Source organism: Alligator sinensis, unplaced genomic scaffold (assembly GCF_000455745.1).
Source record: "Alligator sinensis unplaced genomic scaffold, ASM45574v1 scaffold592_1, whole genome shotgun sequence".
Taxonomy (NCBI): Eukaryota; Metazoa; Chordata; order Crocodylia; family Alligatoridae; genus Alligator; species Alligator sinensis.
Window position 1 is genome coordinate 569,105 of NW_005842214.1, and position 22,230 is coordinate 591,334.

At 43.9% G+C, this 22,230-nt stretch overlaps 1 protein-coding gene across 6 annotated transcripts in view; it reads left to right on the plus strand.

Moving 5' to 3' along the window:
• Positions 1-22,230, plus strand: part of AMBRA1 (autophagy and beclin 1 regulator 1) — a 166,698-nt gene that overhangs the window by 18,185 nt on the left and 126,283 nt on the right. For all 6 annotated transcript variants that reach the window (XR_003094837.1, XM_006026919.2, XM_006026920.2 and 3 more), the window contains one exon: positions 17,869-17,955. Coding sequence is in view for 5 of the 6 variants with exons in the window: in XM_006026919.2 (XP_006026981.1) it covers positions 17,869-17,955 (87 nt within the window). In the remaining variant the exon portion in view is untranslated. The remainder of the gene's footprint in view (positions 1-17,868; positions 17,956-22,230) is intronic.

Here is a 22,230-nt window from a genome sequence, read left to right on the forward strand (position 1 = left end):
CTGCTGACGGAGGAGCCAATTTTAATCTCCTTCCAGCTGCTTCTGTACCTATAACCCTAGAGTTATGTTTGAGAGAAGTCAACAAGAGTTGAAATCTCTAAGGCTCTTGTTTAAAATTGTTGTTGTGATGCCTGTTGGGGAATTCTGCTGGCTAGAGTGATGCTGAGGTTTTGACATGAGAAGTACTTTCATCTTTTGGATCCACTAGGCATAGAGGGAATTGCAAATGAATACAGGTTTTATAGATACCTTGTGCCATGGGATTTAGGGGATGTTTTTTGTCTTTTGGCTGGTGCTTGTTTTGAGGATTCGGGCATTGTGGTCTGCCACATAGTGAGAGTTTGTGAGGCAGCTACTCTTCCAGAGCTGAAGTCCATTTATGCCCAGATTAGGCAGTACAAGTATGAACATGAAGGAAGTTAAAGGCATGACTTGTCTACAGTCTGAAGATGTGTTTCTTCCTTTCCCGCTTTTTATAGGGCAGATACAAGTACTTTTCCTCTTGTGAATTAACCTAGTTAAGTTTTTGGCTGGAGAAAACACTGAAGTAATGTTAGATGAGAGAGGCTAGTAGCTTCCCTGAGCATATTCCATTTTCATATCATCTTCCTGCCACAAGGGGGGAGTGTTTGCTTCTGTTCGGTACCCAAAATGTCTTTGAATAGATGTATGAAAGAAAACAATGTGGTTTGAGACTACTTTTTCCTGGAATCCTAAATTACAGTTTTTATACAGAGTTACTATGGGCTTACTGGTTCTTGCAGTACTTCCAGAACATGGGTTAGGAAGGAGGGAGAAGGTTCACAGAGACTGTGGTGTTAGTGGGTGTTTCATAGTTGTCCCCTGCACTTGGGTGGGAGAGGCAATATATGCTTTTGGGTGGTAGCAGAGGCAGCAGAGGTTTTTTGTGGGTACAAGAAGTGCATGTTTGTCTTTGAGGAACCTGTGCTTATACAATCATCAGCTAGCTCTGGGAAGTCTCTATCCAGTCCTATCTAATTCATCTTCCCAACTATCCTTGCTTCAGGAACTTTTTTCTATTCTAAATGGCTCCCACCCCTTCTTTTGGAGACTTCAGTAATCTGTGTAAAATGACTCTTTTTTTCTCATGAGGAAAGCCACGGAGACGTTGCTAGAGGCTGGCTGTTCACCTTTTAAACCAAGTTACATTTATTCTCTGTGCCAAGTCAGTCTTGAACAATTACCTAGATTTGTAGGCACACCTGTCATTAGCCTCTGGGTGCACTTAGGTCAGGTGCGGGCAGTTATTTTGGGCAGAGGACCACTTACTGAGTTTTGGCAAGCCATCAAGGGTGACATGGCAGGCAGCCAGGGGCAGATAAGTATTAATTTTCTAAATTTTTTAGGGGCCCCGTGGGCTGGATAGAATGGCTTGGCGGGCTGCATCCAGCCCCTGGGCCACATTTTGCCCACCCCTGACTTAGGTTAAAACAAATGGATGTTATTTATACAAACTTTCTTCCTCATTACCACAAGAGGGTGCATATTTCATGCCCAAGCTGTAGGTAAGGTGCTGATTGTTGATGAAACTGAGACTAGACTGTGGCTTAAACCAGAATGACAGTAGGAGCAAATCCCACTGTTGGTCTACAAGAGTGACTATTCATAAAATGGAGAAACACACTCATTCTTACTGCTTGATGAGGAATTTAGGAATCCTGTCATCTAATACTCCATTTTGATGCAAACAGTCAGACCACTCGGATCAGCTGGAGTTTGCAATTGACACCTCCAGTATCTATTTATTGGCTTCTAGTTGCTGGCATAACATGGAAGGCACTGAGCAAATAGAAAGGAGCGTATGGTTCCTGCCCCAACTAGCTTAAAAATAGCCACTTACACTAAGCTCATTTCTGTGTGAGCCCTCTGAACCTCCTGAAATTGCACAAGTTTCAATTGAGATCAGGGCCATAACTGTGGTAGGTGCTGTACAAACACCTAGCAAGGGACAGGTCCTGTCCTGAAGAGTTTGCATTCTAAATAGAAAGTATACATTGTGAGAGAGACCAAGGTTGGAAGCAAATAAGTAGTGCAGTATCCCCTTTCCCTTGGGTCCCTATCTGTGACAGACATTTAAGTGACTTGCTCAAGGTCACAAATGAGCTCTATGGCAGAGCCAGATTTTCAGCCTTACTTACATCTCTGATTAGCAATGTGCAGTACTTACGGTTTTCTTGACCGTTCCATAGTCTGGTCTTGTCTCTGGCAATAACCAGTACGCAGTGCCTTCAGAAATGGCAAAACCTATTCCCTGTACAGTGCTGGAATGGGGAAAGGGGTAATATGCTGCCTTGTGGCCTTTGGGAGGGGCACTATAATGAAAGTTGGCACTATTGGGGGTGTTTCCCACTCCGGGTCTAAAACTTCCCTTCCAGCAACAGAAAATGAGTTGGCCTCTTCTTTCCCATCCCTTACTTGAGTCTGTTTCTGTCAGGGCCCTTTGCTTGGGCTCATCATTTTTCTGGTACATGAACATAGTCTCCTTACTTTTGGTACCGATTTCTTGAATCCATCTGTCTGCTGTGTACCAGGTAGACTCTGGAAGTCTCTGGCATGGAGGAGTTTTTTGCCCCACGGAACTTAGTCCAATTTGAATGACAATGGATGGATGCAGACAAACAGAGGGGTACAGGGAACAGCGAGACAGTTGTAAAAGGAAGTGGTCTTAGTGCACCAGCAGCCAAACCTGTAATTAAGCTTTCTGGTATGTATCTTGGAAAAGGGTTTATGGAAGGATTTGTAGTAGCATAATGATGTATCTCTTTGTAGACATGTATGAGGTGTGTTTCCAAACCTTGGGAGCATTATAGGGGAAAAAGTGCAAAAGATGATGGTTCAGAAGTTTAACAGGTAGGCAATGGAGGCAGGAACTGACATTTTGATAGTGAATAGAAGATGAGATAGGATGGGATAGGTTGTTAAGGGCCATGCGATTGAAAACAGGTAGCTTATACCTGATAAGGCTGGTGGAACGTTTCAAAAGCAGGGGCAACATAGAGTAGTGGGCTGGGAGAATTTGTGTAGCAGCATTCTTCGTGGATGTAAGTGGGGACAAGATTTGAGTTGACGAAGCTGAAAAGAAGGATGTTGCAGCAGTGTACCAGGAGACGTGCCTGATGAGTTTTAGCTGCACAGAGGAATAGGGGTGGCTGTATGGGAGATCTTATATGGTGAAAATTTGCAGGGTTTTGACAGACCCTGGATGTGAGGACCGGGACAGAAAACAAAGATACTCAGTTTACAGGCCTGAGTAACTGGTAGGATGGTAGTGGGAGACTAAAAACTCTGTTCTAGTTCTGTTGAGATTGGCTCAATTGCTGTTGTCCAAGAGGAAATGTCAGACAGGATGAGGTTTTAATCTGGGCAAAAAGAAACTGGTCAGAAATAGAAGTTGATCCTAGTCATCAGCATAGAGATGGTAGTTGATTTAAAAAAATATATATTTACATGGAGTTGGAGAGAGGACAGAGCCCTGTGGCAAGAACCCTCTCAAAAGTTCATCTTTTCCCTTCCTATCAAACTATATCCTCACCTCTTTGCAGAATCACTTGATTTTCCCATTGCCTTCTCCTCCTCAGCTTTTTGTCTGTCAGCTAAGTATCTTTCTTTAAGGTTTCTATTTTTAATTTGCTCCATACCCCTCCTCTTCCCTGAGCAGCTGCATTTATCTGAGCCTAATTTTGTTTGCTGGCTAGTTTGCTGCTTCTTGATTAGCTCTTCTCCCCTGCCTGGCTTTCCTTTTGAAAGACTAGCCCCCCTCCTTTGTAGTAGGTAACCTTTTAAAATGGCTAGTCCTTGAATGCCTACAGATTGTGCTTTGACTCCTGGCAGTGCCAGCAGTTGTTATACCCCACGGCTGGCATGTGGTGCAAGTGGGGGCCTACAGATCTCTTTGCTTCAAACACTGTTGATAAATGTTTATTTTAATCAGATTTGGCTGGAAAATTCTAATTTAGCCTTTGTCTTGTAAGGCCATTATCTTTTTTTCTTTTTTAATTGATTTTTGTAAAGGCAAGAGTAAACTAGAATTAATAATGGAATCTTGGATCCAGCTTTAACTGTGAAGAGATTATAATTGCTCTACCTAAATACCTAAATAATCAATAGACTTCCGAGTCAGCGCCCTGTTTAGGTGAATGGGGGCTTTATTTTTGCAGAGCTGTTAGTTCCAGACTATGCTGGGTACTGAGTTGGGTTGTGGAAGCTTTTGTTTACATATGTGCTTTGCCATAAGTATGGTGGTAATAAATAATATACAGAATAAAATAATCCTTGCCTCTAAGAACCTAGAGTATAAACAGACGTGGTACAGGCAGGAGTCAAACATGGTATTTTGAAATGCTTATTTGATCTGCAGTCACATACCTAACTGTCCGTTTTTTAGCTTTGCATCCACTTCTCTTATTTCATTACACTTTTTTGATTTAACACTGTAATTAATTCAAGGCCTACAGCTCTCCTTGGCCATCAGATTTTATGCTTAGAAGTAACCTTTTTCCCCAAGCCTTGTTACTGTTGAAATCCCACGTTGCCAGAGTTTATTAAGCTCTCTAGAGTCTTTGGGATATGAGTCTTTGTTGTTCTTTGACTCCTTTGAGACGCTGTATGCCACAGCTAATGATTCTGCAAAGGCAAGCAGGACTGTCAGAGAAATGCTAGCATGCTCTAGAGGCTAGTCCAGACTCAGTCCACCCCCTGTCCATGTTTTGGCATCATTGCTGACGAAAGCCAGGCAGACCTGCTGTCTCCCCTTGTTTCATTTTTGACTCACACTTCTTTTGTGAGACTCCTTACGCAAGTTTCCCTGCACCCACTGTAGTTTCCTATTTTAGGAATAATGTAATGTTGCTGTTGCCCTTTTATTTTGCTTCTTCTTACGGAGGGTTGGTGGGGGAAGACTGATGCTTGCACCCTCCCTCCCATAGTGACTAACAAAGGTGACTCCGCTGCTGTTGCAGAACTGTTCTGAACGTGTATGAATGAAGTGTATATAGCCTGTCACCAAATCTGGAAGAATGCTTAGACTACTCTGCCTAGATTTGGGTCCAGAGAGGGGGCTGTAGTGTGTAAACATCCATCTTGTGATTTGGCAGGTACACCCTCACCTGCTCAGACCAAATTAACATGATTCAAAATGATCTATGTTGCCCTCTTGGAAAGCAGACTCTATTGTGCTCCATAGAGACATACATCTTTAAGTGCCATCTTGGTAGTGATAATATTTGAAAGTATGATCCTTTCCTCTTGGTCAAGCTCTGTGTAACACGGAATATAACTTCTCATATCATATTTGAACTTGTAACACACCCTCTTCATTCATGGAACAAGAGGAATGTGAGGAAGATGAGCAAAAGGAACCTTTCCCAAATTAAATGTAGATACATACACATGTCCATTTCTACATGTGGAAAACATGCTTGAGCATCTGTGTCTCCTCATTGCTCTCATTTTTATTAAGTAAGGTCATCTTTATTTGTCTGATGCAGCTTGATGACTATGCAACTTGTTCCAGGTGGACCCTTTTGGCCCCCAAGCTCCTTGTCCAAGATGGTTATGTAGCTTCCAGCAACTCCTTACTCCTCAGCACCTCTACTTAGAGGTTATGGAGTTCATTTTTTCCTTGAGGAGGTGTACAGAATTTTACTACAACACTAATATTTACCAAAAACGGAACTGTTAAAAGTGGGAAGACTGAATTGAAACATGGCCTTCTTTAATGTTTCCAAAGTTTCATGAAAATAGATAATGCACTCTAACTTGGTTACAGAAAAGGAAAAGGAAAGACATGGCTTACTCCTCTCAAAAGTTATTCCTTTTCTGACTCCCCTAGGTTTAATACAGACATTCAGTTTCTCTTGGCAGAGTTACTGCTCTCCAAGGAGAAACCATCAGTGTACAGCTATTCAAGAATTTCTCCCAACCAAAAATGGCTGCTCCAGGAGAACAATAACCCAGAAACAGCAAGGGTTAAATCACCCCCAGAAGAGAAGGTTAAATTTCTCCCTGGGAGAGTGTACAGATGTTCAGGATTTATCTCCCAGAGAGAAGATAACCTGGGAACAACCAGGGTTAAATAACTCCCAGGAGAGAGGATTAAATCACTTCCCAGGAGACAGTATGTTGTTCACTGGACTGTGGCTTGCCTCAGCTGCTTGGCATCAGCCTCTCTCTCTCTGCAGCACAGTTTGGAATTGTACAGGGGGCATGTTTGGCTCCCTGCTCAGCTGGAGCAGCTATCAGGGCTGCCCTGTATAGTGCTGCCATTTGTTTCTGGGCAGACTGAGGCTAGGGACAGACATTACACATAAACTGGCTTAAGTGATCAGAAACTGGTTTAAACCTGTAACAGAACAGATGTTCAGTGCATGTAAACGAGTCTGAAAGTGGCCGAAACCAGTTTAAGATAAACCTGGTTGAATGTAGTGTCAGACTTAACTGATTTGGGTCAAACTGATTTATGAAATGTCTGTCCCAGTCTGCTTGCTGGTTTCAGCTAAACCAGACTCCCCCAGAATGCCAGCATGCTCTATGGGCTGGGTGGGGCTCTCTGCTCCACAGCAGGGTTGGCTCCTCCCCTCTGCTCCCTGGCTGCAGCTCTGGCAGAGACTTACAGGCATAGCGGGGTCTGCTGGTTTCCCTGTTCCAACCCCCCACTGCTTAAGCAGAGATCCCTTCCTCCTCTCTCCCACAACACGGACTGTAGCCAGCATGTGGTATGCTAGCTAATGCTGTATAAGGCAGACAGGACAGTGTCCGCTTAGGGCTTTTGGAGCTAATCGGCATGTCAGGTGGTAATGTCCCTACATTTCTTCCTTTGGAAAAAGCTGTTTAAGAAGAGCTTGAACTAATGAGCGAGGCTTTGTTTTCTGATGGGGTGCTAAATGCTGATAACAGAGCTGATAAATACTCTGTTATCAAGGGGGGGACAACCCCTCCCTAATCACAGCTTCCTGCCAGGGCCTGACCACACCCCCCTCAGCTTTGTGCAAGGGTAGGGAGGGCTGCTCTAGCGCTCTCTGGCTTCTAGCCTGAGCCACTGCAGGCATGCACCGGCATTTTTTTTCAGTCCAGAGGGGATGTCTGTACAGTTAGAAACTGATTTAGCCTAGCCAGATTAGACTACCCTGCAGAGATTGAATCAATTCAGGCTCAGGCTTTTTGAATGTATGTCCCTAGCCTGAAGGAGCATGCTGAGATTTGTGCGCAGAGGTCCCCTGGCTGTGCAGCACTGCAAGATCTTTACTCTTTAGAGAGCTCAGCATTCAAATGTCTGTTCAGGCATCTTTGGGAAAGTTTTAGTATTAGGAATACAAACATTGGAGAATCCTCCCAGATCATTTGAATATGTGCAGGCAGCCTTTAGACTGGCTTTCTCCTATGTGGTGCAGATGCCAGTTTTGCCTTACTTTCCTAGGACCTTCTTAGCCCTGTCTGAGTCAAGTCTGGGCATTCAAACTATCTTGATCTAGAGCAGTTGCTCCTGCTTTCCAATTTGGCTTTCTCTTATAACCCCTCACAAATCCATAGAGTTTACGAACTTGCAGTATTTTCTGGGATGAAGACCTTTTAAACCATGATCAGTAGCTGACTTGGAATTCTTGGCTGCTTAGCTTAGAAATTACATTTCATAGACCTGGTTGTTTGCTCAGCTTGGAGGAGGTACAAAAAAACCCCTCCCAGTTTTTTTTTTTTTTTTTGCTAAGAAACAAAAGTTTTAGGCAGATTGCTAGAGCTCTTGGTAGAGGTTAATTTCTTCATTCACTTTAAGCTGTCTGCTTCTTCCTTCCATGGGAAGGGTACCTTGTGCCTGAAAACTTGTCTAACATCTCTTCCAACCACACAGTTGGTTTAATGAAAGATATCTCCAAAATAATCCTTGCTTCTCACGTATTCCCTGAACGCCCATGGCTACAACATCACTCCAACTCTGCTTTCATTCTGATGTACTTTCCAGATTTGGGATTAGAAGGGGCTGAGGATGTTGGAGTCGGAAAGAAACAGAAGTTGGGGTTTGGGTTAATTATAGATGTTATGTTATTCCAGGCCCTTAGTTGCTAGATGTGATCTCTCCTATACATATGGGACTTGCACTTGCTTTCACACACTCTGTATAAACATATACAATAAAGTGTGCTTGGGGACAAAGCTGCCCTGATTTCAATTATTTGCTCCTTGTTACAGAATTCCTGGCTGGAGACTTTGCAGCCAAACACAGATTTACCCCCCCAGGCCTCAAGCCCAGCAGGGCTCTGGGCCTGGAGCAAAGAGAGAGAAACCTACAGTCTGACTCCATAATACAAATTTAACCAAAATAGCAATGACTCTGGCTTTCTCCAATTGAGCCATTCTGGTCTGTTGAATAACTAACATGCATTTTAAACACTTTTCTACATACATATTTGACTGATTGCTCCAAATGGCTGCTTTTGTGATGATGCAACTGACCACCCTCTGCTTTTCTTGAGAAAGCACCTGCTGGAACCAAAGTCTTTGAATAAACTGGGTTTATTATCTTCCAGGAAACTGACTCATTTTTCTTTTTGAATTGCATTGACTTTAAATCCCTTTCTCTTTGTTCTTGAAGGGGAGGGGGTGGGAGGGAATTTGGGTAAGTAGTTGAAATTGCCATAATCTGGTTGGTGTTATAAATAATAAAAAAACTTGAAGCCCAGTGGACCACTGACAGGCTGTCTGGAGTCCTGGGCGCACAGTCACATTGGGACTTCAGCTACTCTACTCCCCATGGGCTTGGAACACTGTTAGAGAATAGCAGGGGGACACAATTCCTCCTTCCCTCCTAGAAAGGCTGCATTCTTCCTCCATTATTCTCTGGAGAAGCAGGAGGCTTTCAATGCTTGCCCAGGAACTGAGGTATATCCAGCTGGGTGGGAGGACAGAGCTGTTGGAGTACTTCTGCTGCTCCTACAATACAAATGGCTGGCGATGAGCAAGGGGAGTCATACACCTGACATCCTATTGAGATGTCTGGGCCAGCTTGCCCAACCAAGCTGTAGTAATAAGGTGTCTCAAGGACTGTGTAAACATTGCTGTATTGGGCATGTTCAAGTAAGGGTTTCAAGCTTTACTTCACAGGCAGCAGGATAGAAACCTTTACTTTTTATTTATTTATTTATTTATTTAAAGTAAAGTTGAGATCCTGATGTAACTGCAGGATTCAAGTCCAGGCAACAGGCTTGTAGTGCCTGTTAGGGTGTGTGAAATGGGCCCTATTCATTTTGGATCCAGATTTGGCCTGAATGAGGGACAGCGATTTGATTTGTTGATTCAGATCACTGTCCCCAATTTGATTCAGCTGAATCTGAAGATCCAATGCTGATTCGGCAAGTCAGCGGTTTGGCCATAGACACAGCTTTAAATGTTTTTTCTACATACCTTGAGATACCAGGCGCAGCTCATGAGCACTCTGATGCTGGGGCGGATGGAGCATCCCACAGGAGCACGGGGGAGGGCCCCTGCATGCTCAGTGGCGAACATGGAAGTGGATCAGAAGCACTTCCGGTCTACTTTCAGGTCTGCTGGTAAGTGTGCGGGAGGGGGGGGCCCCCATACTGCCTTGGCTTGGTGTTTGGCCGCAGGCAGACCTCGGGTGCCCCCGCAGACCCAGGAAGCACCAGCTGCCGAGCCAGGGAGGGGACATGGCAGGGGGCCCTGCGCACTCCCCGACGGACCCAGAAGTGGACCAGAAGTGTTTCTGGTCTACTTTCGGGTCTGCTGCTGAGCATGCTGGGGAGCCCCCTGCATTCCTGTGGGACTCTCCACCCTCCTTAGCATCGCAGTGTTCATGAGCTGCCTGGTACCTTGAGGTATGTAGAAAAAAACATTTAAAGCTGTGTCTGTGACCGAATTGATTTGGAGGGCTCCGATTCGATTCAGAGAGATTAAAGGGTCTCCTGATTTGATTTGGATTCAGAGATTTGGCAACCGAATTGGGCCAAATCTCCACCGAATTGAATCGGCGACCAAAGCTTCGCACAACCCTAGTGCCTGTGCCTTCAAACCTGTCTGTGGGACTTGTCCAGTTCCGAGTGCTGATACAAAACTTGCTTGATAACAATTGCTCATGTTCCTTCTTTTTTGACCTCAAGCTTGGTGAAACTCTAGTGCTGATGAAGCAAAATGGAAGGTCTCGTTCTCAGGTAGTCTTCATTGAGTAGAGTTCTTGCCAAACTAAAAAGAGCACTGTCTGATCTTCTCTTGGCCCATAGCATGTCCATTGCAGATGCCTGGGAACCAGTCCATTCATTGCTGTCTGGGTGCTCTGTGTTAGGGACCTCTCTATAATGCTTCCTCATCTCCTGTTCTGATTCATGGCCATTGTCTGCAAGTGAAATAACAGATTATAAGGGTGACTGTGGGACCAGGTGAGGAGTTTATCCTTGCTGGCACCTCTGCCTCCCTCGTGTTGAGAGCTCTCTTGAAAATACTGGCTGGCTTTTGTGGCATGTGACAGTAAATGGAAGTGAACAGCTGAGCCAAAAGAGAACTGCAGTTGAGATAAAGCTGACCAGCATTACATTAGCTCACTTAAATGATACAAATTCCAGAGCATTAGCTGTTTTTCTTAAGGAAGTGTGTGGGGCTTGGTGTCCTTTTTCCTCTGCCTCTTGATGAGAAGAGTTAAAATCCAATTATGTCCCCCCCCCTCCTCCCTGCATAAGATTACTTTTCTGAAACATTACAATTTGAAGCTTAGTCTTTTCCTTCCTCAAAGAGTATCTATTTCTCCCTGCCCTCCTCCCCTTTGTTTGGACTTTCTCCCATGATGGCAGAGAGTCTGATGATTACTGTGGAGTTGGAAATGCTTAACTTATTTCTTTTAGGCTTACCCTGTACCAGTGGAAAATGTATTTTATTCTGTCCTTAACCACCAACCCCTTCCTCAAAGGGCTGGATTTTGGGTAATACATATGGAATGATCAGGGAAGAGGTATTCCTATAAACCCTGTCATCCCACTCCAGAGCTTCTGAACATGATTGTCTTGCCAGGAATGCTCAGCTGGAGACCAGCTTTGGACCATGAACTGTACCCATGCCGTATACTGCTGTTTCATGTAAAGGCAGGGATGTTTGTCACAGAAAGGTTGTTTTGTCCATAGCATAGCTGAACAAATGGCTGAAAATGGCCAGACAAGAATGGGAAACTGTAAGAAAAGCAACCATCAATTCTTATTAGCCATTGTAGACAAGAAGTCCAAAAGATTAAGATGTAACAAGGAAAATTCAAGTTAAATAGAGGAGAAAATGAAAACTCCCAAACTTGCCTTGTCAGTCTTCAGAGTTAACATCACTGAAAAAACATCTACGTACAAGGCTAGGCATCCAAGTATTGGAGATGATTTAAGACTAATGGAATCAATTGTGCCCTTATCTGCTGGATGACCCTTCTGTTTTCCTGATCTTCTGCTTATGAGCAGTGCTGTTGAATACTAATCCAGTCCTAGTGCCAGACTCGTGTTAGATATTTCTAACCATGCAAAAGCTGAAATAATAGATAGACTGGAAATGTTATCTTATAAGTTCGTGAGTAGATTTCACTAACGCGACTCCTGAATTAGATTATTTTCAAAGTATCTTTAGAGCTGTATCCTGGCTGCCTCTTTCTTTTTGCCAACCTTAAATGGGTTATTTTTGATCCTAGAGTTATGAAATGTCACTGTTTTCTTCATGTCTGGGACAGACCCAGTGGTTTCTGCTTGCGTGCCCTTGGACAACTGGGCTGAAATCTGTCCTATGAAATGAAGAATTTTCTCTTGCAAAGAAATTTCAGAAACTGTGAGGATTTCTGACTAAACAAATTGTGCCTGCCCCTTGGAGAGCTCTGGACTGGATGGGACATAGACTTACAATTTGAAAGACCACTCTCCAAGTTCATAGAAATTTAATTATGATATCCTCTGTTAATTGGGCATGGCATTTGAATGGGTACTGGTGTTAGAGCTGGTGATGCCTTTCTTGTGGTAATTCAGCTTTTCCAGACTTTGTAGTGGGAAGAATGTTAGCTTAACTTCACATTGTTATTGTTTTATTTTAATGTTTGAATGTGGAACTGCAGGTGAGTGGTACTACACATCTGTACGGATGAGAACCCAGGAGACCTGACCAGTAGCTGCAAGCAGAGCAGAATGAAGGGGAGGGATTTGGCTTATAGTCTTGTTTCAACTGTATTTCCTTATTGGTTTGGTGGATCATGTTGCCTTTGGGGAGAATGCAAGACTGAATGTTGGGAGTGAATTTCTTCCCTGATTAGTTACAAGGGGGGAATCAGATTTTGAGTGTTTTAGGGCTAAGGAGACTTTCCATCCTTATAAGACTGCTGTAGCTTGCTTTCTGTGTTTGCCTGACACTATATGGGGATGAGGGGGAGGCTGTCTGAGCAATAGTGTGCTTTGGGGTGCACATCTGTCACATGTTCAATACTTATCTCTTGCATATGACTCTTTAGTTAGAATCTTCCCTGGGGAGGGAAGCCATTCGCTTGGTAAGGTATGAATAACTTAACTAACTATTGCTGTGAATGCTGGGCTGGTAGGCTTGAGACTTCATTAGGCTACAAAGCTTGAAGAATTGCATGTTCTTAGAAATTGGTCCCAAGAAGTTAAACTTGCTGCATTTGAACATCTCTCTATAGCCTGTCTGGATGAATAACTCTTGTCCCAAGTGGCCCTGAAGATGAAGCATTGCTGCCAATGCAGGGAGATATAGGAAGAATTAATGGCAACTGCCCTAGCACCAGGGGGATTGTATCCTAGCTCTTTTTCCCTTTAACTGTAGCTTATGGCTTTCAGCTGCTCCCAGCTGGAGAAACTCTGCTAGTTGCTGGGAATCCAATATGCTTGGAGGGTTAGAGGCACTACTCTAGGGATGCTTGGCTGGCCAGTCGTCCCTAATTTTCCTTCTCCCTATTTTATTTTGCTTTCTCATTTGCCCTGTTCTTCTTTTGATCACTACGTTTCCAAATAGGAGCAGCTTGAGGAGAAGTTGCTTCTCGCCTTATTCCCTATCTCCTGCTTTCTCTTATTTTTAAATTGTGTTGCCCTGTAGCTTGGACTTCTGGGTCCCTGTTCTTAGCTACTGCTTCTGTTTGAAGTCCCAGGGTAACCGAAGAGGGAGGTAGCATGGAAACTCCCAGATCCTGTCTACAGGTACTGGTGTCCATGGGTCTGCTGAGATCACAACAGAGTCCTGACAGAGTCCTTCTGAACAGAAGGCAATTTATATCTCCTTGTAGTAAGAAGAAAAAAAAAAAGTGCAGCCTATTTTAGCAAGCTGGGACTGAAGCATCTCCCAGTGCGCGCAGAGTTAATCTTCATCACTGAGGCATTGATTGACAATCTGGAGGATGCTAATGTGTGATTCTCCTGGTGAGCGGGGGAGGAGAGTGGAAATTGCAGTTTCTCTGCTAATTGTACTTTAGATGTCATTTGTGACAATTTCATGTTGTCTAGACAGAGATTGTGTAGCGATTTGCTTCAGCAAAGTCTAGTGTTAGCCCGTTATGGATCTGGGCAGCACCGGAGGATGGGTGTTTGGGCCCCAGAAGGGAAGCTGGAGTTGAGTGTAAGTGTGGGAAGGGCTTTAAGAGAGAGGAAAGAAGCAACGTGCATTTCTCCCCCCTCTCCTCACACCCTCAACTTTTAATGAAAAGATCTGCCACTTCATGGCTAGCACTCCCTATAACTCACTGCAGCTCCTGTTCCTTCATGGGTCACCTCTCTTTCCCACCTAAGACAGAACGGCTAATAACTTTGGTATCATTGACAGCACATCAGACTGCCTGAGCCCCTGGATTCAGAAGAAAAACAAGCTGCCCTTGTCTCCTGGAGTAGGTCTGCTTGGCTGAGGCAGTTATTTCTAATCGGGCACCATTGCATTGGGCATGTTCTGGAGGATGGGTGATGACAAGGATTTAAGATGCAGGATTTGAAGTCTGAAGAATACAAAAGTGTATTATTTTAAAAGCTAGTATCCCAGTTTCCTTGGGGTTGTAGGTAATGGTAGTGTTACAGATCATGGAGGTTTTATTGACTATTATAATTGCATATCTGTTTTTGAGCCCATTTATCAGGCCTGGGGAGTACATTCAGAGTTGTTATGTGGCCTACAAGGCCTTAGTCTGAAACAGTTATTTTGGCTAATAAAATTAATTTCTCTTACCTGTGGTTCTAGATGTGGGTTTCCTTTACTATTCTCTGGAGCAGTAAGTGAAGATTGTTGATCTGGATCCTGCACAATTGCTCCTTGCTTTCTTGCTTTGCTCCTGTCTCTTATTTGCATTGATGTCTGACACCCAGAGTGCTCGGTGGTCTCAGTACTCTGAGAGGACAGAGTTACAAGATAAATCTCAATGCCAGTTCTTGATTTTAAAATCAATGGTAGCATTTGGCGGGAATGGGCTATTGAGCTGAATTTGCACCAATGGGTTGAATGTAGCCTTTGAGTGCAGGTAGGGGATAATACATATGGCTTGAGATAGGGTAATTGAGGTGGCTCTTCTGTCTGTGGATATGGACTTTATCTCACAGAGGAACATAATGATCCCTGAAGAATGCTGTTTGTTTGCTTTAAAAAAAAAAAAAAAAAAGTGTTGTTTTCAAGAGGCTACAGCGGAGTCTCCGAGTATAGTCTCTGAGCATGTCATTTGATATTCCCTGAAGGAGCATGGGGAAAAATCCAGGCTGGTTGGGTTTTTTTGTTTTTGTTTTTTGGGTGTCATAGGTCTGGTCATGCTGTGAAGCAGGAGGTATTAGTGGCTTTTTTGAGAGCAGACTTGGGTGAAATCACAGGGATCTTGGCCCTGGAAAAGTAACCCAGAGCTTGTATAACTCAGCAATAACTGTCAGCGTGTGAAGTCTGTGTCTTGTGGATTCCTCTAATAATTTAAATCAGCTATGTCAATTTTTAAACCATAAGATAAATTTTGTTTGAGAATGCAATTATCTCAGAGAACCTAAGTGTTTTACTTAATCACCATCAGGCCTAGGCATGCAGCAAAGCAAAAAGAAATGTGCCCTACAGATTTATCAAAGCTTGCACTGCAGCCACATCCTCTGTGCTTTCCAGTAACGGAGCCAGTAACAGGTATGGGATCACTGACTGGTCCAGAATGGTGAATGGGCCCTTCCCTGATTTACACATCCATGCTATGACTAGGCAGTGCTGTATTTGGCAGGGTGACAGTTTCAGCATTTCCATCACGGTTGGTTGGAGGCTTCTGAATTTTGGAGAGCTCTGTGTGTAAGCACTTTTTGGAAAAACAAATAACTCCCCCTCTCAATTCTGTTGTGGACTTCCCGTTGCCTAATGACTTGGCCTCTGAGAATGGAGGGGTGAGGGGGGTCAGAAATGGGAAGTAAACATGCACAAATCAACAGCATCTTTTAGCCTTTCTGGCTTTTCTTCCATCCCACAGAATGACTAGATTAAATCACATGCAACCTTGGAGAGCTGCTTGTAAATGTTGCCTCTTTCACAAGACAATGACCCCATGTCCACATCTTAAAACTGCTGTGTTGGTTATTCTACTGGGTTAATTTTACATTTGTATGTATTACCTCTAGCTGTAACTGGAACAAGAGACAGGGTGCTGTGAAGTCAGGATTGATAGAGGCCTGGACTCCTCAATGAGCAAGTAGCACAGGACTAAGGCATGTCGGAGTTGTGCACGCAGAGCTTACCCCCCCCCCCGCCTGTCTGGTTTTAAAATGCTCCTCTTACCTGATATCTAAGTTCATTTCTAAAAGTTGGAGACTTCTTAATCACTCTCCTATCCCTGAAAAGATAAATGATATCCTAGCAGCCTTCTACCAGAGAGCCTGTGCAGAAGGGCATCAGATTCCATCCTGGGGAGGCACCTAGCTTCAGGACAGTGCTGGTGTCAAGGCTGTCATCCCATCCATCCTCTTAAAGTAACTAGGAAATGTTAGTAAAGGCATCCCTTGCTGTTTGCCAAATCTCAGACTTGAAATGTAGCACTGGAATAACATTTTTTCTGTTGACCAGTAGAATTTCTGTGAAATTCTGGATGGCTGGGAAGGGAAAAAAATATCTCTTGTGGTCTGCAGTGAAATTTTAAAAGATTTGGACACCATATCAGAAATATTCTGCTGGATCTGTGTTCAGGTTCTCCTCTTATTTTCTCTCAAGTACTAAAACTGTATGGTTTAAGGCGGGGTGTTGATTTTGGGTGCATCTGACCTAGCTGTATGCCTCCACATGTAGAGCAGCAGTCCATAGTGTCCTACAAGGCAATGAGGTGCATGGAGAGTTGGGGCAGGTGAACCCTTAGTCACAAATGTCCTTTTCCAACTGAATGCTCATAGTAAGTCATTGGAATGAAAATGCAGCAAGTATGCTACCCCAGTAGCAAAATGCTTCTTAAAGGGGATGTTTGGCCAAGTTTCCTGGCAGGACTCGGAAGCTCTTTAAAGCTTTGAGAGTTGAATTTTTAGCTTGTATCTCATCATGGGCACTTGAGTGTAATGGCAGCAACAGGCTTAAATGAGTCATCTGCATTGTGCCAAGCTCTGTGACAGAAGGAAGAGAGGGAGGTGCTCAGAGGCCAGGGTGCATCATGTGCAGCTGTCATGCACTTTGCTTTCAGTCCACAGTCTTTTGCAGTTCACCAACTTGATTCTCAGCTCTTCAGACTGTCTGGTTGTATTGGTATGCACCCAGGTTTTGTGCGATTGTTCTGGCATCTGCCTCTCCCCATCTGATTAAAGAGCCAGGGCGACTGAATCAGTTAACTTTTGAGAATCTCTTACAGTGAAGCCTCAAGGCTAGAGTCGGATGTTTTCCAGTAAGCCTGGATAGTGACTTTGCCAGCTTTGTAGTAGGGCATGCTGAAATCTGATCTTAATTAATTAGAAACTTCTGGGGACCAAATGATAAAGTGTAAATACTGAGCAACTTTCCCTCTTCCTTGCTCCTTCATTCTGTGTCTAAAGTCCTTGGAGTGGGTAGGCAGAAATCTGTCTGATCATCACAGATACAGAATCAGTTTTTCAAGGCCTTGCAATTTTGGACAGCTTGCCCCCATGGAGAAACAGTCATCTTGAAATCTCCAAGCAGGGGCTCAAGCCCATTTGAAAGTTTTCTGCTCTGTATAGTGGGACCTTGCACGCAGGCTTCATAGAATCATAGAAAATTAGGGTTAGAAGGGATCTCAGGAAGTCATCTAGTCCAACCCCCTGCTCAAAGCAGGACCATCCCCAACTAGATCATCCCAGCCAAAGCTTTGTCTAGCTGGGTCTTAAAAGCCTCCAAGGATGGAGATTCCACAACCTCTCTGGGTAACCTGTTCCAGTGCTTCACTACCTTTCTAGTGGAAAAAGTTTTTTTTCTTGATATCTTCTAATCTCAACTTCTCTTGCTGCAACCTGAGACCATTACTCCTTGTTCTGTCATCTGCCACCACTGAGAACAGTCTTGCTCCATCATCTTTGTAGCTGCCCTTCAGTTAGTTGAAGGCTACTATTAAATCACTTATCAGTCTTCTCTTCTCCAGACTAAACAAGCCCATTTCTTTCAACCTCTTCTCATAAGTCATGTGCCCCAGCCCCCTAACCATTTTTGTTGCTCTCTGCCAGACTCTCCAGTTTGTTTGCATCCTTACTGTAGTGTGGGGGTGGGGGACACAGCAAAATCTTCAAATCTGTATCTAGCAACAGAATTATTGTCAGCTGTTGCTGGCCCTGTTTGTATGTACAGCTCCATGCATACCCATAATGTTAAATAATAGTAAATAAGCTACAGGAAACCAGGCATACAGGGAGGATGCTGTGTAGCCTTTTTCTTACTGATGAGTAGTTTTATTTTTCCTTTTAGGAGGCTGCTGGAGTCTTCCCTCATTTCATTATCCCGCTACGATGGAGCAGGGTCCCGGGAGCACCCTATCTACCCTGACCCAGCCAGGTAAGGAGGACTAAATGCAATCCAAATGCACTCCAGTTTCACAGCTAGAAGCATTATTGTTGTGTGAAAAATGTATTGCCCTTTCTGAGAATAATGCTGGTATGTGAGCTCACCCTTGATTGGAATTTAGTTTGAAGATGTGCATGCACTCTGGCCTTTTGACAGCTCCCATCCATGCTAGCCTTTGTTGAATCGAGTGATGTATAAGATCAGGTGTCTGGGCCCTAACAGGCAGTCCAGCCTGAACTAACTGCCCCATTGGTCAAACCTGCCAGAGGCTCTGACTAGCAACCCCACCCCGCTCTGGTTTATGAACCAGCTGACCACTATTAGGGTCTCCTGTTAGACTGCTGGGTATAGCAGCCCCCCACCTATGGCAGAAGACTGCAGGCCAGCCAGCAGTTATGCCACAAGATCTGCTGTGGTAAGCCTGTCGGCATTTTGAGCTCTTTGGTTTCTTGGTTTCTGCTTGGTTCTGCTTCTGGACTCTGGTTTTTGGGATCTCTGCCTGGCTTGGGTAATTTGGTCCCTGTCTCAGGCTGTGACGTGGACTCTGTTCCTTCACTTCTCCTTTGAACTCAATAACTTGGATTCTAGCTCCTGCCCCTCAGTGTGGTTCTGGGTTCCCCAGTTCCTATCTCTAGTCCTCCCCTGCTAGGCTAGGCCACTTATGACGCAGTGCTTACATCACGTATGGAAGGACAAAGGAGAACAAGGGAATGTTTTGCTTTCCAAACATGTTACTACATGTAGTGAGGGTCGGTGTTGGATTTGGAAACGTCTGGAGATGGATAACTTGTCACCATCCTTGCCTACCTAAAATAAACCATGCCACAGAAGAAAGGATTCTGTATAGGGAAAACATAGTTCACCTGAGATTTCTAGTAATCTTCTGGATCATGAGCTTATCCTCAAATCTGAGAATTCAAGGTGGCTTCTTCTGGTTTGGATCTGCTACTTCACTTTTGATTGATTGAGTGAGGAAGTGATAATAATGGTCTCCTATAGATGTGCAGGGAGCTGGCTCCGATGCACTGATTAATCAAGTCTGCTGGAGCACAGAAATTAACACTCTCCAACAGCCTCCTGCGTTGTGTGTGTCAGCATCTCTGAGCTTAAAAATGGCGGTGGGGCACTTTAAACTAAAGCTAGTTTGAGCTTTAGTTCAAAGCTCCGCGCCATCATTTTTCAGCGCTGGGGTCGCTGATACACGTGATGTTCGGGCACTTTTAATTAGTGTGGCTCTCTAATTAAAGCACCACCCTCACTCCCCCTTCCCACATGCCTCTTGGAGTACGTGTAAAAATGCCCAACATGGCTTAGAGTCAGTAACAGCAATCCACAGTAAGGGATAGAGACATATAGCATGTGGTAGAGGGGGGCTATTTGATTTCAGGAAAGCAAATCTTGGGGAAATTAAGAAGCTAATGAGTAAAGATGATATAACATAGTGCAGTGTATAAATACAAGAGAAGGCTAGAGAATCCATTAGTGTAGTAGAATGTAATTCTACTGCCAAGCAGATTCAGGCAACAAGGAGACTGTTTTTAAGGATATGGCTCAAAGACCTGAGGGTAAAGAAGGAAACAAGGGAGCCAGCCAAAGGGGAAGACACTGGCAGACCCTGGAGGGAAGAAATAAGGACAGCCAAAAGGAAGGGTAAATTACTGCTGCTGACTATGGTAAGTATAATAAGAGCTCAACAACCATTTTGGGGTGAGGAATACTAGACAGCAAACAGGCCCATCAGTAAATTAGATTAAGTCAATTAGTCTGATTAAATTTGTCTCTCTACTGACTGTTATTTCTGGAGAATCATGAATCATTGACATTAAAAAAGAAACACCTGTAGTGCTATTTAGCCCAGAGAGGAATTGGAAGGTGGGGTTTTGGGGGGGGGGGGGTTGTTTTTGTTTTTTAATTATTTTAGGGGATTTGAAAATGAAAATATGGCAGTTTATTTAAAAAGGAAGAAAGAGAAAGGACTGATCTCTGCAGTTACCATTCAGCACGCAAAGAAAGCAACAGATGGCATGGTGTGACCCACAGAATCTGTCAGAAGAGGGGAATAGCATCATGAGCAATAAACAGCATTGTAGGTTTTTAAAGAGTAAATCGTGACAAACGTGATTACTTTTGGATAGATTTAGCAAAGCTGGTGAATGAGGAGAATTCAGCAGATGTAAATTTCTCTGGTATAGCTTCTCTCAAAACCTCTGAAACTATTGCATGATTTGAAAGCTTATAGAAAGGTCCCTTAAAATAAAATAAAGGCCCACAAGTGGGACTGTATAGAGGTTAAATATCCAGCGAGTCTCTGAGAGTTTCTGCAGGAATTTGGTTTGTTTATTTATTTATGTATTTATTTTTACTCTGGAAGAGTATAAACCTGCATGTTACTACAGATGATGCTAGGTTGAGAATTTCATCAGCTGCCAGTGATGAGAAAAAGGAAAAGAGATTTAGTGCTTGTCCACATAGGGAAAACCTAACTGTATACTTCAACTGTTACACTGTTATAGTAGTATAATTCTCTGTGTGGACACCCTGATTCCAGAAGGAGTAATCTTTGTTTTTGGTTCAGTGTGCATGGCTAAGTTCACTCACCTGCCAGGAACTGCTAACGACTTTGAAAAATTACTCAAGATATTTATAATAGTCATGAGACAGGGTTTTGGCCGCGGCTTTTTTTGTTTTGTTTGTTTGTTTTTCTTACCAGCTGATGTCCAATAGAATTCTAGCCGTGAAGAGTTGTCACTGTCATGGGGAGAAATAGTCAAAGTAGAGACAGACTCTTCTGTGCTACAGTGTAAGTGGCACAGGTAAGCTGAAACGATCAGTAACTGGCAAATATGAAAGATTTAGGTTTGTTAAAAATGTGAGCAGTTTGCTTTGTGACAGTGCAACATAGGCTTGGATGACTGCAGAGCTAGGATGAAGAAGATGCAAAGAAAAATTGCTTTGCTTTTGAATAACTGTTCCGCCCACAACTTGGTCCCCAAAACATTAGAAAATGTGAAAGTGGAGTTCTTTCCACCCAGCTGTGCCTCTGTTGCAGCCGTTCATAATAGCAAGATAGATAAGTGATCAGGAATATCAAAACCATTGTAAATCTCTGAACAACAATGCTCTTCATGCCATTCAAATGGTAAAGTTTGCCTGTAGAAGAATTTAGCCAATCTGTCATCACCAATTGCTGGCATAAAGTAGCTACACTGCCAAAGGAATCTCCACAATAAGATGATAAACCATCACCAGAAAAAGTGAGGGTCATGTTCTGTGAGCAAACTGGTGTTCCTCATGGAACGTCACTCCAGATGACATCAGTATTGAAGATGGTAGTCTGGTGACATTTGAGGTGCTTGACTGTTCCATTGTTGATAAAATTATTGATGTAGAAATGCAGAATGGGGCAGAAGCAGCAGATGAAACATCAGACAGTGAACATGCATTCTGTTTAATAGACACTAAGAAACGTCTCCCAGACAACATCTTGAAGTATGCAGACACAGTCCAACATTACTTAGAAGGAATTGCATGTACAAGTAACATCAATCCTGCAGGTGGTGATAACCAGTGTCATATATTGAATCAGTATTGTACATTACATCAGGGTTGTTTAGTTGGCCCCTGGGCTCCTACATCAGGCATTGCTCCTGCCTTTCCTTTTTGCTGCTGCCACTGGAGTCCCTGTGCTGCTCCTCCTTCCTCCAGCTTTTGCTGCCTTCCACCCCGGGAGTGGGGAGGAGCAGCTTTATCTGTGGGGCCTAGGGAACCCATGACCAGAAGGATCTGTGGACCCTGCATGTTATCAGTGCTGATGTGATACAGCCTACTTTGCAGTAGGGGTTGAGGGTGGTGCATGAAGGGCAGAGAGGGGCCTGCATGATAATGCTACTACACATGTTCATAGCACAGCAAGTCCACACAAGCAGAGGCCCATGTGGTGCAGCACTGGTTTGCTCACATGTCGGGAGCCAGTGTGGTGTGGCTGGGGTACACGGGGAGACCCGTACAGTATGTTGGATGAGGGAGGGAGGGAGAGCAGGGCTCATGCCTTGGCATGTGGCCCACACAGTCGGTGACTGGGCTGCATAATGTGTGACTGGGGTTCCTGCAACCCCTGGCCACTCAGAAGTTGGAAAGCCCTGCATTACAGGATGTGTTTTCTGCCTGTTAAAATGCTGCAGGAAATACATGCATCTACTTTGTTTCTGACTTGGTTTTCACATTGTGTTCCTGAGGTTTTATAGCGGTTATCTTCAGGTCATCTGC